The following is a 17,299-nucleotide window of genomic DNA, read 5'->3' on the forward strand; positions in this document are numbered from 1 at the left end:
CCAGCACTTTGGGAGGCCGAGGTGGGCGGATAATGAGATCTCGATCAAGAGATTGAGACCATCCTGGCCAACATGGTGAAACTCCATCTCTACTTAAAATATAAAAATTAGCCAGGCATGGTGGCACGTGCCTGTGGTCCCAGCTACTCGGGAGGCTGAGGCAGAAGAATCGCTTGAACCCAGGAGGCGGAAGTTGCAGTGAGCTGAGATTGCATCACTGCACTCCAGCCTGGGGACAGAGCAAGACTCCGTCTCAAAAAAAAAAAAAGAAAGAAAACCAATCCATGGGTTCCATAATGAGAAACATTTTGGAGATTAAAAAACACACAATTGAATGAGTTCGCTCTATCTCATTCCCAAAGGGAAGAAAGACAGCAGCTGACTCAACCACAAACTACGTAAGTGGTCAAATATGTATCCCTCACCTGTAAGCACTGTAGGCCAAAGACCAGGCATGGTGTGACCACAAGCCTTCCCATGCCTATCCATCACTTCTGTCCTACTTTCCCTCCAAGTGAGTCCCTTTTTGTTTGCTAGATCTCTAACATTTAAAATCAACATTATTGGTCAGGTAATATAATGCTCCAGACCTGACATTCTAAAATTCATCCCTATTTCTTTAGTATCACCGCCACAGACTAAAACTTAACAAAAAGGCCAGGCTTGGTGACTCACCCCTGTAATCTCAGCACTTTGGGAGGCTGAGGTGGGCAGATAACCCTAGGCCAGGAGTTCGAGACCAGCCTGGTGAACATGGTGAAACCCCATCTCTACTAAAAATACAAAAATTAGCTGGGCATGGTGGCATATACCTGTGGTCCCAGATACTCAGGAGGTGGAGGCTCCAGTGAGCTGAGATCACATTATTGTACTCTAGCCTGGGCAAGAGAATGAGACTCCATCTCAAAAGAAAAAAAAAAAACTACCCAAAAACTGACTTCTGACAAAATAAATCACATTAACACTAAATATGATTGTTATATATAAAAATGAGTTTAGGCCGGGTGCGGTGGCTTACGCCTGTAGTCCCAGCGCTTTGGGAGGCCGAGGTGGGCAGATCACAAGGTCAAGAGATGGAGATCATCCTGGCCAACATAGTGAGACCCCATCTCTATTAAAAATACAAAAATTAGCTAGGCGTGGTAGCGCATGCCTATAGTCCCAGCTACTCGGGAGGCTGAGGCAAGAGAATTGCTTGAACCCGGGAGGCGGAGGTTGCAGTGAGCTGAGATCATGCCACAGCACTCCAGCCTGGCACCTGGCAACAGAGCAAGACTGTCTCAAAAAACAAAAAAAATGAGTTTAACATAGTAAGTAAGGTTAAATGTTTCACAACCATGGAAAACCATTACAAAACCATACACAGTAAGAGACTGGGAGAAAATGTATCAAATTAATCATATTCACTGTGTGCAGCTCTCATTTATACACAGGGTTACAGTATAACAAAAAAATTCATAAAACATTTTTTGTAGAAATAAACAGACTATTTCTTCAGTGTGATCTATAAAAAGGATTGGCAATCTATGACCTGTCAACCTGGTTTAACATCGCCATTGAGATCAAATTCATATACCATAAAATTTACCCATTTACCAAGTAAAATTCAATGATTTTTTAGTATATTCAGATTTGTGCAACCACTACCACAATCTAAGTTAGAACATTCTCATCATCCCCAAAAGAAACCCCAAACCATCAGCAATAATTATCCATTCCTGCTCACCGCCACTCCCAGCCCCCAGCACTGACTAATCTACTTTCTGGCTTCATGGATGTGTCTAATCCGGACATTTCATATAAATGGAATCACACATGTAGGTCCTTCATGACTGGCTTATTTCATTTAGAATGTTTTCAGGGTTCATCCATGTTGCAGCATGCATCAGTACTTAGCCTTTTTTATTACCAAATAATATTCCATCGTATGGAAATACTATATTATGTTTCACCATTGTTTCCATCTTTTGGCTATCATGAATAATGCTGCTGGGAACAATCATATTCAGGTTTTGTGTGAACATATGTTTTTATTTCTCTTGGATATATACCTAGGAATGAAATTCCTGGATATGTGGTAACTCTATGTTATAAGAAGTTGAAGAACAGCAAACTGTTTTCAAAGTGGTTGTGCCATTCTACATCTGCAGCAGCAAGGAATGAGGATTTCCATTTTTCCACTTCCTTACCAACACTCGTTACTTTCCTTTTTTGTTTATTATACTCCTCTTCCTGGGTATGAAGTGGTAGGTCATTGTGGTTTTGACTTCCCTGATGCTGAGCATTTTTTCATATGCTTTTTGGCCATTTGCATATCCTCTTTGGTAAAATCTCTATTCAGACCTCTGTCCTATTTTTTAAAAACAGGGTCTCATTCTGTCACTCAGCCTAAAGTATAGTGATATGATCACAGCCCACTGTAGCCTTGAACTCCTAGGCTCAAATGACTCTTCCACCTCAAATTCCCAAGTAGACAGAACTATAGGAGCATACCCCCGTGCCTGGCTAATTTTATAAATTTTTCTTTGAGACACAGTCGTGCTATGTTGCCCAGGCTGGTCTCAAACTCTTGGCCTAAAGCAGCCCTCTTGCCCTGGTCTCCCAAAGTGCTGGTGTTACAGGAATAAGCCATAATGCCTGTCCTATCCCTTCTTACATCTGGGCTACTTGTCTTGTGATTATTGACTTATAAGTCTTTTACATATTCTGGATCTAAGTCCTTTATCGAATACATGATTTGCAAATCTTTTCTCCCATTTTGTGAGTGGTCATTTGATTTTCCAGATGGTGCCCTTTGAAGCACAATGTTTTTCATTTTAATAAACTCCAATTTGGCTATTTTTGTCACTTGTGCTTTTGGTGTCTTATCTAAGAAGGCTTTGTCTAATCCAAGGTTATGATAATTTACTCATATATTCTTTTTTTTTTTTTTTTTTTGAGACGTTGTTTCGCTCTTGTTACCCAGGCTGGGGTGCAATGGCACAATCTCGGCTCACCGCAACCTCCGCCTCCTGGGTTCAGGCAATTCTCCTGCCTCAGCCTCCTGAGTAGCTGGGATTATAGGCACGCGCCACCATGCCCAGCTAATTTTTTATATCTTTAGTAGAGACGGGGTTTCACCATGTTGACCAGGATGGTCTCGATATCTTGACCTCGTGATCCACCCGCCTCGGCCTCCCAAAGTGCTGGGATTACAGGCTTGAGCCACTGCACCCGGCCCATATATTCTTTAGATTCTAAAAGTTGTATAGTTTTAGGTCTTATATTTGGATCTTACATTGGATTTGAGTTTATTTATTAATGGTCCAACTTCATTCTTTTGAATGTAGATAATCAGCATCCTGGCACATCTGCTGAAAACACTATTCTGTCCCCATTGATATATCTTGGCACCTTAAGCAACTGACTGTAACTGCGAGGGTTTATTTCTAGACTCTCAATTCTACTTCACTGATCTACATATACCTATGCCAATACCACCCTGTCTCAAAGTTAAGTTTTGAAATCAGGAAGTGGGGGTCTTTTAACTTGGTTCTTCCTATTAAAGACTATAGGTCCCTTGCACTTCCATAAAAATTTTAGGATCAGCTTGTCCATTTCTGAAAAAACCAAGCTGGAATTTTGATAGAGATTACATTACATCAATTTGGGAAGGAAGTATTGCTACCTTACCAATATTAAGGCTTCTGGTCCATAAACACAGGATGTCTTTCCATCTAATTTAGGTCTTTAATTTCTTTCATTTTTTTGTAGATTTTATTGTACTTTTGTTCAATTTATTCCTATTTTACCATTCTTTATATCACTGTTTAAAATAAACAGATCTCTTAATTTCATTCATAAGCTAGTAATTGTTTGTGAAAGTCACTACTAGTAGGCTGGACATGGTGGATCATACCTATAATCTCAGCACTTTGGGAAGCCAAGGCAGGCAGATGACCTGAGGTCAAGAGTTTGAGATCAGCCTAGACAACATGGTGAAACCCTGTCTCTACTAAAAAATAAAAATTAGCTGGGCATGGTGGCGGGTGCCTGTAATCCCAGCTACATGGGAGGGTGAGGCAGGAGAATCACTTGAACCTGGGAGGCGTAAGTTGCAGTCTGCTGAGATCACGTGATTGTACTCCAGACTGGGCGACTAGAGCGAAACTCCGTCTCAAGAAAAAAATGTTACTACTAGTAACTTTCATAAGCTAGTTAACTGTTCTTTACTAGCTACAGAACTACGACTGATTTTCACATACTGATCTTACATCCTGCAATCTTAATGAATTTAGTTAGTTCCAACAGTTTTTTTGTAGATTCCTTAAGATGTTCTATATAAAAGATCATACCATCTGCAAATACAGATTGCTTTACTTCACTTCTTCCTTTCCAATCTGAATGCCTTTTCTTCATTTTCTCACCTAAATGCCCTGCTTAGAATCCCCAGTACGAGGTTGATTAGAATTGCCAAGAGTGGAAATCATTGTGTAATTCATGATCTTAGGATTGAAAAACATGCACTCTTTTACCATTAAGTATGATGTCAGTTGTGGGATTTCACAGATGCCTTTTACCAAGTACATTAAGTTCCCTCCTATGCCTAATTTACTGAGTGCTTTTTATCATTGAAAGGTTTGGATTTTATTAAATGCTTTTTCTGCATCAGTTGAGATGATCATGTACCTCTTAATTCTGTATTTTATTGATTTATTAATTATTTAATAATATAGTAGTGTATTATATCAATTGATTTTTAGATGTTCAACCAATCTTGCATTCCAGAGATAAATCCCACTTCTCATGGTGTGCAGCCCTTTTTATATTTTTGCTGGATTGGGTTTAGTAGTATTTTGTTGAGGATTTTGGCATCTACATTCATAAAGGGTATCTGTAGTTTTCTGGTGATGTCTCTGCCTAGTTTTATATCAGGGTCATACTAACCTCACAGAATGACCATCACCTATTTTTATTAATAAAATTTATTGGAACACAGTCATGCCCAACCATCTTCATGTTTCCTAGTGCTGCTTTCATGCTATCAATGGCAGAGCTAGGCAGTTATGAGAGACCCCATATGATCTACAAAAGCTAAAATAGTCATTTTATGACCCTTTACAGAAAGAGTTTGTTGACATCTGATCAGTATGAAAGGTTCATCTACAACACATATTTCTTAAAGTGAATGTTAGAAATACTTAACTGAACAGATTCAGCCTAACTTCTTTTTCCTGTTGCTTACGTCCCATAACTGGCCAAGGGGCAAAGCTTTGCTAGAAAGAACAACAAGGTCTGTAAATTCCAGAAGAGGTGGGTAAAATTCGAATCCCCTATCCTAACATTGCTACTTCAGGTAAGAGTTCTTGATTAAGATTCCCAAATATATAAATAACTGCAGAGAATCATTAACATGCTGCACTGAAGGCTAAGATTCCTTTAATAACTCTCCTGACAGAATGATCACCATGAGATGGGAGTCTTTTATCTCGTCTAGAGATTTGAACCACTACTGCTTTTTGCTCACCTTTCCTACTTCTTTCTGTGGAGCTTGGATAGTGTTTTGATCTTCCATTTTGTCATCTTCCTCATCAAACAAGCTAAGAACAGTTTTGGCTCTAGCCTTGGTTCCTTTGTCCAATGGGGATGATGAAGAAAATAAATCAGAATGTCTGACGGCTTCCTGAGCAGATCTAGTCAAAAGTCCTTCCTGAAAATGAAAATAATAGGGGAAAGAAAATACGTAACACTTGGAAATACAAATCCTACATGGAGCCTGCCAAGCTTCTCATTAATTCAGTAACTGCCACATTTGCATGATTCAAGGCACAGTGAATCACATTTGCTCCCAAGTAACAAAACACTGAGGTCAGTTCTTAATTGGCTGCTCCAAGAGACAGTTTTATACAATCATCCACAGCCAAAGATAATTTTTCCAAGCAGTTGAAGACCATGGGTCCCTCTCTCCTACCAAGTGACAGGACAGCTATAATCCTGATGCACATTGGTTGCTCATGAGCTAGGAAGAACTTCTAAGTAGCAAAGATAACACAAATGCCAATCATTGGGGGTGGACCAAGAATTCGTAGCATTTAATACATAAGCTCCAAGGAGGAAATCTAAAGGGCAAAATCAGACCCTTGAATTGCAGAAGGCTTTACACTGTATACGCAATTCAAGAAGAATCTCTAAAATAATTCTAAAAGGCAACATTCATTCATTCAATAAGTAGCACATTTCAGGTAAGATACAATTGATTATGAGGTACATCCCGATTTCAGAGTACTCAAACTATTCAAAAAATGCTTCTTTGAAGAAATACATAATTTATAACATAGTGCATACCATGTGCAAGGTAATATGCCAAGTACTACAGATAAAATCGTGAGCAAAACAAACCTGGCCCAATCTGCAAGGGGCTTACACTCAGTGAGGGAGAAGGCAGTACAGCAACCAGTCAGTCAAGTGTGGACCACAACCGGAATAGGACTGGGGTCCACACACAGCCACTGGGAAGAGAATGTCACACAGGAACACAGGTACAAATAAAATGCTCATATCACTGTAGTTCCAAGGAGCCTCAGCAGGAAATGCAAATGCAAAGCTCTTCACACAGGCTCTGGGAGATACTAGACCTAAGCAGCTGGACACACAGCATATAAGAAAAGTTAGAGAAAGAGAGGCGGCATATAGAGACTGAAGGCAACCACATGGCTGAATGGCCAGGCATGGCCAGCTGCATTACCCATAGGCTTCTTGCAAAAGATGGCAGACTGTCCAGGACATGAAAGCTAGTGTTTTAGAAAGAGTACAAATTTTACTCTACTCTGTAATTCCTTGCCAACGCCGTCCAAAAGTAAAAGGATGCTAGGCCAGGCATGGTGGCTCACACCTGCAATCCCAGCACTTTGGGAGGCTGAGGTAGGCAGATCACAAGGTCGAGAGATTGAGACCATTCTGGCCAACATGGTGAAACCCCATCTCTATTAAAAACATGAAAATTAGCCAGTCATGGTGGTGTACACCTGTAGTCCCAGTTACTCAGGAGGCTGAGACAGGAGAATCTCTTGAACCTGGGAGGTAGAGGTTGCAGTGAGCCCAGATCTCGCCACTGCACTCCGGCCTAGTGACAGAGTGAGACTTTGTCTCAAAAAAAAAAAAAAAGAAAAAAAAAAAAGTAAAAGGATGCTAATAACATCTCCTTAAAACTGACTTTTTTTTTTTTGAGATGGAATCTTGCTCTTTTCCAGGCTGGAGTGCAGTGGCATGATCTTGGCTCACTGCAACTTCTGTCTCCCAGATTCAAGAGATTCTCCTGCCTCAGCCTCCTGAGTAGCTGGGACTACAGGCGTGTGCCACCACACCTGGCTAATTTTTTGTATTTTAGTAGAGATGGTGTTTCACCATGGTCAGGATGGTCTCAATATCCTGACCTCATGATCTGCCCGCCTCAGCCTCCCATAGTGCTGAGATTACAGGCGTGAGCCACCATGCCCAGCCTAAAAGTGACATTTAAATTCAAGTACAGTTGGGGACCAAAGGAGAACCAAGGGTAACAGGAACACTGCACAGAAGAGAACAAGTTAGAAAGGCAATGGTGCCATGACATGACAGTAACTGCAGAGCCAATGGCAGGCACACGGCAGTGTACATGTGTCCTGTTAGAAGGACCAGGAAAAAAGTCCCTGCAGAGGCTTCCTGCACCGTGGCGACAGACTGCTTGTCTGTGTTTTCAAATCTGTCTACAAATGGGCCATTTATTTTCTGTGGTCAAAAAACTTAAGGGGTTGTGTGTGTTTAAAACAACATATGAGAGACAAATGTATTCAAATATACAAGAGACAAATGTATTCAAGTATACAAGAGAAAAAAAGTCTACCTTTTCTGACACAGCCACATCAGTTCTCCCAAATTCTGATGATTCTTTGGCACTCTCAACCTTCTTATCCACAGGCTTCCCTCCAAGTGGTGCCTCCTTCTCTTCTTCATCGCTAAACAGCAAAGGTGGTGCCTCAGAGACGATCTCTTTTTTCTACCAAAAGAAGAGTACACAACATCCACAACAATAAAAAAGTGTGTCTGACCAGCATGGCCATATTCAGAACAAGCCCAAACCATCCGCTTAGGGCTTCAGATAAATGTGGTGGTGGAAGAGAAGATAGGATAGTGAAGATGGCACCAAAAGGGAGAAGCAACAAATATCACCACCCGGGACTTATGGACAGGGCACTTCATGCATCACCTGCATCTGTCTACTTGTGTCTGTCAACCCCTATGCCTCCCTCACTCAGATCCTTACCTCTGCCATCAGACGATTATGAGTGTCTCTCTCTGTCCAACTCCTATTGTATTTCAACTAGAAGACATTATCCGGAGTTGTCTTGATAAAACAAAACACCTACTGGATCATGTCCTCTCCCACCTGAAACCTGCACTCCTTGAAGCAAATGACACTCAGCAGACACCCCATTCTATCCCTCATGTGCTTGCTATTCCTTAAAGTCATTGCAAACTTTCAAACTTCCATACCACACTGTCCTTGATGTCTGTAGAAGCAAATCTTCCTCATCCTTCAAGCCCTGCTCAGATGTCACCCATGGTCTTTCTGTTCCCCTGTCAGTTGCTTTGTTGAATAAGCACAGTATTTATCTCTCCACCTGACTCTTCCTTGACTTTCTTCTAACTAACAGCTAGCACACATCTGTTTATCCGTTCATCTGAAAGGACTACACACTGTATTTCCATGGCCAGTCCCATCGTTTTACACCAACTCAGTACTCAATACAAGTCTGCAAGCACTTGAGCCCATTTCTCATCTCATCTTATCAGGGAGGCAGGAATTTGAGGGACTAGGAAACTGAGGTTCATGACTTACCTGGAATTCATATCAACAAGTTCTTGAGGAAAAAAACTAAAGCTCTTCTATAGTATAGTATAGATACAAATCATACCATATGACACGAGAAAGTGTGCTTTGAGGCAATGCCTAAATCAAGTTAGGAAGGCAGATTTGGGAAACTAAGGAAGAGCACTGCTAATCATGATTTTAAAATGAGATGAAGGAAGAATGAACAGAGCAAGGGGATTTTCAGTTATTGTTAGGAAGAGATCATTAAAGTGCAAAACTATTTGAACTGGAAGCTCATGAAGAATTTCAGAAGAGAAAAGGCAACACTGAAGTGATTACAGGAAAAGGCTTTTGTAGAACACTCTGGACTCACTGAAAATTACATAAAAATTCAATATAACTAGTTGATAAGGGAGATAAAAAGAGACTTAAGTACGGCAAATCATATTCTTCCTTCATATATAACTAAGGTCCTAAACCACAGAAAATGCTACCCAAAATATTAGTTTTAATTTTCTTGAAAACAAGCTAACTCCTCATCCTTGTCATGAAGTTTATTTTCTGTTTTTCTTTTTTTTGAGACGGAGTCTCCCTCTGTTCCCCAGGCTGGAGTGCAGTGGCACAATCTCGGCTCATTGCAACCTTCATCTCCCAGGTTCAAGAAATTCTGCTGCCTCAGCCCCCCTGGTAGCTGGGATTACTGGCGTGCATCACCACGCCCAGCTAATTTTTGTATTTTTAGTACAGACGGGGTTTCACTACGTTGGCCAACCTGATCTCACACTCCTGACCTCAGGTGATCCATTTGCCTCAGCCTCCCAAAGTGCTGGGAATACAGGCGTGAGCCACCACGCCTGGTCAAATTTACTTTCTTGATAGATATCAGAAAATAAGGAAACTATGAAGAAAAAAAAATGTAATGGTCTAAAATGGCTGCATCTTGGCCATATGGATAATAGAAACTGGGCCTATGAATGAAAGCTGAACCTCACCTGCAAGACCAGAGCCTGTCAAATACCTCACTGACATGTACCGATTATAACCTGCCTATAGGATGAAACACAAAGGCAGCACAGAATCAATCATCCATCTCCTGACCCTGAGTCCCCCGCTACGTACTCATTAGGGTAAAAGGCTAATGAGTAAAATACGTTAACCAGATATTTACTTTATCTTATATACAGTATCACTGAGCACCAATCAGAACTGTTGAGGATATCACCTTTGTTTCACTGCCCGCTTCTTTGATTTTCTCTGTAACAGAAATGTTTACATGCTGTGTCTCGTGTGGCCCACTCCGGGACATGTTCTCAGTTTGTGCAGATCTCATTTCTGGGCTAGCAGTTCACAAGCTTGGCTCAGAACAAAACTCATATTACATTTCTTTAAGTTCTCCTGCCTCTTGTTTAATCTTTTGGTCAATGTAGGCTTATAACTGAGTCAGATTTAACTTACACTAAAATATCTCTAAACAAAAAATATCTTTTATTTACTATTGTCTAAAGATGATTATATTTCACAAATAATCAAAAATGTGCAGACTATTCAGCTACTTAACTTGTATGTCTTGACTTCTTGTTTTATTTAACAATCAAAATCACCATAGGTGTTTTATTTAACAATCAAAATCACCATAGGTGAAAGAAGTTTTACAGCTCCAGAGCCTGCAAAATTTATTGCTCATTTATCCCTCCAGTATAGGTTATTTATAATTTACAAAGAAAAACCAATCAGACCTTCTGACTCCTTTAACTGTACAGCCACTGGATGTCCTCTAAGGGGGAGATGTAAGTACAGAGGACCCAAGCAAAGGCCCAGGAGCCCCCAGAAGCAGCAGCAGGGAGCCTAGGGTCCAGGGTGGGCAGTATGCTTGCCCAGGGCTGAGAGCTTCCGGTATAAGCTGTGTAACCCCAGTTAACAGGAAGAGCCTTCTTCCATACCTTCTAGATATTTTTTGTTTGGAGTTTATATTTAATTCCATAGTAATGCACAAATACCTTCTTTAAAAAGGCTTTAAAAATGCATTGGGAGTATAAAGTCCCCCATTCCATGCCTTTCCCTGGACATAATCACTGGTAACAATGTGCTGTCAATCCTGTCAGGCCTGTTTCTAGGCATTCATGTCTATTTCTTTTTTTTTTTTTTTTAAATTTAAATGACACCATGATATACGTATTTATGCATCTTTTTTTTTTTTTTTTTTTGGCCTGCAGTATGTTTTTCATCCTATAAACTCCACCTTGGGTTTTTTCACCACTATATAGTATTCCATAGTTGAATTGTTCTAGGACCTGTGCAACCATTTCTCCACTGATGGAGTATAATGGCCTCAAAGTTCATGCATTTTGTAGCACATGTGAGAATTTCCTTCCTTTTTACTGATTAGCTAATATAAACCAGGCCCAAAGTGTTAGTATTTGATATACACTCATAAAAGGAATGACTTTGCCTTAACTGGCCTAATATTAGCAGAATTCCATGCCAATGGGGCCAAGTCTCTTCTGAGACCCAGTTTCTTGTTCCTACACCTGACACTGAATGATGTCTTTGCATATGTGCTGCTTCTGTAGAATACTATTAATCAGAAGATGTCTTTTGAAGCTAGGCAAATAAATTCTTCCGTAAGACTCAGCCTCCAAGGTTAGGTATGAAGAGCTGATTTGGGGAAGTACCACTATTGATGTAGCATAACCTCAAGGATATTTTCTGGGACTAAGCAATGAAAAATACCATTGTTGCAGGAGGAACAGATGTGGGAGGAGAGCCAAACAGAGAGCTTCCGCTATCAGCATCTTCTTCAAAGAGGAGTGACACTCTCTGGGTCTTCTTTTGGCTATATAAACAAATAAAAGGTCAAATTAAGGAAAAGTGTAATAAAAAAACAAAAAACATAATAATGATATTCCTTCTAGACTGCACCTACAGGAACCTACCTACCACCCAAATGCCCAAGCCATCAGCTGACTTTACACAGTTTAAAGCAAACAGGAAAGACCTTTGAAATAGATGAACTCTTTTTCCAGCAAATCACCAGCCTCTATCCCTTACACCTCAGATTGCCCCTTTCCTGTTACTATCTAGTGCAGGTGCACCAGTTGTTACCTCTGCAAGGCACACGACACCTGAGCCTTCACAAGCAGAGGATTCTCTCTCACTTCCTATAGCACAAAAAGAACCAGAGTGGACACGCCTATTTCCAGAGTGGTCAGGAAGGTGGTTGCCAAGAGACCACAGAGGCTGGGACCAACTCTGGGAAATGACCCTGTGGCCTGGCTTCTATTTCTTTTTCTTAGTAGCTTTATTAAGACATAATTTACATACCATAAAATTCACATTTCATTTATTTTATTTTTAATACTTATTTTATTTTTTAGGACAGGGTCTTGCCCTGTTGCCCAGGCTGGAGAGAGCAGCAGCACAATCATAGCTCACTGCAGCCTCAAATTCCTGAGCTCATCTGATCCTCCTGCCTTAGCTTCTTAAGTAGTTATGACGACAGGCACACACCACCATGCCTGCCTTAATTTTTTTTAACTGTTTTGGAGAGGTGATGTCTCTCTATGTTGCCCAGGCTGGTCTTAAACACCTGGCCTCAAGAGATCCTTCTTCCACTTGGCCTCCCAATCAGGATTACAGCCATGAGCCATTGCACCTGGCCAAATTCACCCTTTTAAAGTACACACTTCAGTGGTTTTTAAAAATATACTCATGGAATTGTGCAACTAACATTACAACCTATAAGCACAGGATTGTCAAGACCCCAGAAAGAAATGCCATGCCCATGAGCAATCACTCTCCATTCTCTCTGCCCCCATAGCCTCTGGCAAGCACTTATCTACTTTATGTCTCTATGGTTTATCTATTCTGTACATTTCATATAAATGGAACAATACAGTATGTGGTTTTCCGTGACCAGCTTCTTTTAAGTAACATAAAATTTTCTATGTTCATTCATGTTCCAGGATGCATCACTACTTTATTCTTTTTTATTGCTGAAAAATAGTCCATTGTATGGTTATACATTTTGTTTATCCAGTCAACAGCTAATGAACATTTGGGTTGTTTACACTTTTGCCTGGTATGACTAATGCTTCAATAAACACTCATATATAAGCTTTTATATGAACAACTGATTTCATTTCTCTTATGAATATGCATAGGAATGAAACTGTTATGTCATATGGTGACTCTATGTTTAACATCTTGAGGAAATGACAAACCACTTTCCAAAGTGATTATACCATTTTACATTCCACCGGCAGTGTATGAGTATGAGGGTGCTAATTCCTCCACATCCTCACCTAAACTTCTTATTGTGTGTATAAAGCTTCTTTTGAGATCTGATGAAAGGTATGAATTATTTCCCATATACAAAACTTGACAACTTCAGAAACAATAGGAGGTAAGATGTATCTGGAGCAGAGAAAGCATTCCTGAAAGCCAGGTTTGGTGTGTGGCTGGAACCTGGACCCACAAACAAGATGCAATTCAGACTGCCAAATTTATGACCTTGTGTGGGGTGGGGGCAGGAGGCACCCATGGAAACAAGCTAACCTCAATACAGTGGAGAAAATGCTCAGCTGGGGGATGGGGACATGAAGGTGGAACCATGTCCGCCCTGGGCTCCCTATTTCTTCTCTTTCTCATCTGTTTAAAGTTAGGGAAGGCTTCCTAAGAGACTTACACTGAGTTTTGAAAGAAGGTGGCCAGACAAGATAGGAAGAAGAACGTCCCAGGAGAGAGCAACAAAAATAAAGGAGTGCACTATTTCCTCGCACTCACGATGCTAACTGGTAACACCTAAGTGTGCATAATGTGCCAGCTATTGTGCTAAGCATTTCACATTTAGATTCCATCTCATCGTCCCAAAAATCTGATGAGAGAAGTACTGTTTTTACTTTTGTTTAACAAATGAGAAAATTGAGGCGCAGGGAAGTTAGGTAACTTGCCAAAGGTTATTCAGACAGGAATATAGAATCAGAATTTAGTATCAAGTTTCCAGAGCCCATAATCTAAATCAGAGGCCAAAAATGCATCCAAGTGTCAAATTACAGAAGCCTAAAGTAGAAATGGTGATGTCTAACAAGATGCCAGTATTTGGAGACAGAAGCCTGAAGTACTTCTGAATCTATCAAATGATGCTTAACCATACCAAAGCATAGGATTTAAATGTCCAATCAGTTACTTCTTTCCACTAATAACATTCAGTTGAATTTCAAATAATCATGTAAGGCTCTCAAAAGGAGAAAAACTATTTTCAGGGAAGTTATCCTGAACCCATAAGCTAATCTGGCAGCATGTTACATCAACCACAGCCCATGCTTACCCTGAATATTCTGCCAGCTTCAGTTCTAGCATTAATGTGGAGAGGCACCTAGGCCAGCTACGAGTTATCAACCCCTGGAGGGATATTGCACAGCTCTGCAGGGAACTTCCTCCTAATAGGATATGTTCAATGCTGAGCAGATTTCTATCCAAATGACAAATTTTTAAATAACTCTGACCAAAATCGACATTCTTTAGAGTAACCCAGAGAAAAATCACAAACAAAAGATACCAAACTATACTCAAACCCCTGACAAACAAAGAAAAATAGTAATTTTTTTTTTTGAAATGGGGTCTCACTCTGTTTTCCAGGCTGGAGTGCAGTGGCACAATCTCAGCTCACTGCAACCTCTGCCTCCCTGGTTCAAGTGATTCTCCTGCCTCAGCCTCCCAAGTAGCTAGGGCTATAGGCACGTGATACCACATTCAGCTCATTTTTTGTATTTTTAGTAGAGACAGGAATTCACCATGTTAGCCAGCATTGGTCTCAATCTCCTGACCTGGTGATCTGCCCACCTCAGCTTCCCAAAGTGCTGAGATTACAGGCGTGAGCCACTTCGCCTGGCCAAAAAAGAATATTTTAAGATTTAGAAAAGTAATGGGGGTAGAAATCAGATAAGATCCATGAAGACAAACATTTCTGGGTACTGAGAGAAAAGATCGTGCGAGTGAAAAGCAAAGACATTCTCACTGGCACAAAGACTATGTGATCCATGATTAGCAACCATCCGAGGAACTGGCTTGCATATCAAATTCCTTTTCTTGTTACCACGGACAAGGAGTGAGGGATTCCTTACAATGACCATCTCACCCTATCTCACCTGTCCTTAGCAATGGCAAACAGATCATCTTCATCATCTTCCTCAAAGAGACTGGTCTTTTTCACAGCTTTGGCCTCCTGGCCCTGAAGGGTCCAAGAATCCTTGGGTTCTCCTTTTGACCTGCTGTCAGATGCTGAGTGGGTCTGTGAAGCAGGAATATTCCACTGGTCCTTAAAACATGAAATATACATTAAATGTCCTATGGCAATTTATATTATAAAACATGGGGAGTAAAATAAAACTTATATTTGTTAAAGTAAGTTGTATTTAAACTAAGTATTAAACTTAGTCCATCAGTCTTAAAGAAAGCTCATGCTAAGACTTTTTTTTGAAGTCAAATCTAGATAGCTGGGTTCTCTGACCTCACAGAACTTCTCATGATTTCCTCCTCCAACACGTGCCACGATGTCTCTTATGGTTCTGCACTGTTTTAGGATAAGCAATTTGTCTATTTCAGGGATCAACATTAATTATAGAGGTGATAAGAAGGAAGAGGAACGTAAAAATATCAAGAACTCAAGAACTTCCAACTCCAGAGAAGAATGATATTTTAATTAAAAAAATCCTAAAGCAGATTGAAAAAAAAAGTGTAAAAAGCTCACGCAACACACACATAAACAAGATACAATGAAAAACTGCTAGTAATCCTTTTACCACAAAAGCTTGAATGTGGCCTTTAGAAAGCATTTAAGGAAATTCCACTCGGCTATGCTCACACCCCTTCAAATCAAAGAATTCCAAAGCACTTATGTAAGTGCTCTGATCTCTGGAGTCTAGAGTCTTGGAAATCAAAGTGAGGTCAACAAGCCAGCAGCAGACCATGCAGAATTTCAGGCCCTACCCCTACTTTCTGAATCAGAACCTGCATTTCACAGGATGTCCAGGTGACTTCTTAAACATTAAGGTGTGACAAGTAGTCCTCAATGTTTAGCAGTGACTAAATGCTAAAATCTACTAGAGAGCGTCACAAAACTCCAATGACAAGGCTATATCCCAAACCAATTAATTTAGAATCTCTGGAGCTGGGATCTACTATCAGCACTCTTTGGGTCTTTTAAAAAAATTTTTTTGAGACAGAGTCCCACTCTGTTGCCCAGGTTGGAGTGCAGTAGCGCAGTCTCTGCTTACCACAACCTCTGCCTCCCAGGTTCAAGTGATTCTCCTGCCTCAGCCTCCTGAGTAGCTGGGATTATAGGCATGCACCACCACGATGGGATAATTTTTGTATTTTTAGTAGAGACAAGGTTTTGCAATGTTGGCCAGGCTGGTCTGAAACTCCTAATCTCTGGTGATCCACTCATCTCGGCCTTCCACAGTGCTGGGATTACAGGCGTGAGCCACCTCACCTGGCCCGACAGCACTCTTTAAAGTTCCCCATGGATCCCAGTGAGTAATCAAAGTTGAGAGTCTGTTTTAAGACAAGCTTGTCCAACCCGTGGCTCACAGGCCACATGCAGCCCAGGACGGCTTTGAATGTGGCCCAAAACAAATATGTAAACTTTCTTAAAACATTATGGGTTTTATGCATGGACCCCCGCTTTGTTTTTTTAGCTCATCAGCTATTGTTAGTGTTAGTGTACTTCATGAGTGACCTAAGACAATTCTTTTTCTTCCAGTGTGGCCCTTGGAAGCCAAAAGATTGGATGTCCCTGTTCTAGAACGTTGGTTATCTTTCCTCTGCGTGTCTTTTTGCTCCCAGCTTTAGCTAATGTTTTTATTTTCCCTGAACCACTATAATACTCTAGTAGGAGCAACTCTGCTGATGTCTGGCTATTACTACAGGGGGAACAACTACTATCAATGTTTAAAAGAAAAAACTGATAATCCATCATAAACTCATACATTTGAGTAGAAAAAGTAAATTATATATGCTTGGGAGTTCCTTGATTTGGAGGCATGAGCATAGCTGGGTGTGATTTCCTTAAATGCTTTCTAAAGGCCAGATTCAGACTTTTGTGGTAAAATGATCACTAGCAGTTTTTCTTTGTGTCTTGTTTACATGTGTGTTGCATAAGCTTTTAATACTTTTTTTTTTTTGCAATCTGCTTTGGAATTTTTAATTTACTTTCAATAAGAACATGAACATATCTATGACTTATCTGTCCACTTCACCTCCTCACAATATGAATACAATATTAAAATAAAGAGGAATTATAACACAGGAAGATTTTTCATGCTCAGGATTTTTAATATCATTAAAGTCTTTTCTGCACAGCTAAATCTGATTCCCTGCTACTAAACCTGATTGAGTGAGCAGCTAAACCATATTCACAACTGACTTTGGTAATATCTATCCGGATCACAAAATATTGTTAAGATTCCTTAA

General features: G+C 40.4%; 1 protein-coding gene across 31 annotated transcripts in view; it reads right to left on the reverse strand.

Annotated features, from left to right (window-relative positions):
- Positions 1-17,299, reverse strand: part of LOC100412999 (WASH complex subunit 2A) — a 64,479-nt gene that overhangs the window by 8,312 nt on the left and 38,868 nt on the right. For 18 of the 31 annotated variants that reach the window (XM_035267634.3, XM_078345319.1, XM_078345317.1 and 15 more), the window contains 4 exons: positions 14,974-15,143; positions 11,558-11,660; positions 7,859-8,011; positions 5,507-5,689 (listed from right to left, as the gene is read on the reverse strand). In XM_035267634.3, coding sequence (XP_035123525.1) covers positions 5,507-5,689; positions 7,859-8,011; positions 11,558-11,660; positions 14,974-15,143 — 609 coding nt within the window. The remainder of the gene's footprint in view (positions 1-5,506; positions 5,690-7,858; positions 8,012-11,557; positions 11,661-14,973; positions 15,144-17,299) is intronic. The other 13 variants (XM_078345321.1, XM_078345315.1, XM_078345311.1 and 10 more) reach the window with 1 other exon arrangement.

The sequence above is a fragment of the Callithrix jacchus genome, chromosome 12, assembly GCF_049354715.1.
Source record: "Callithrix jacchus isolate 240 chromosome 12, calJac240_pri, whole genome shotgun sequence".
Classification (NCBI taxonomy): domain Eukaryota; kingdom Metazoa; phylum Chordata; class Mammalia; order Primates; family Cebidae; genus Callithrix; species Callithrix jacchus.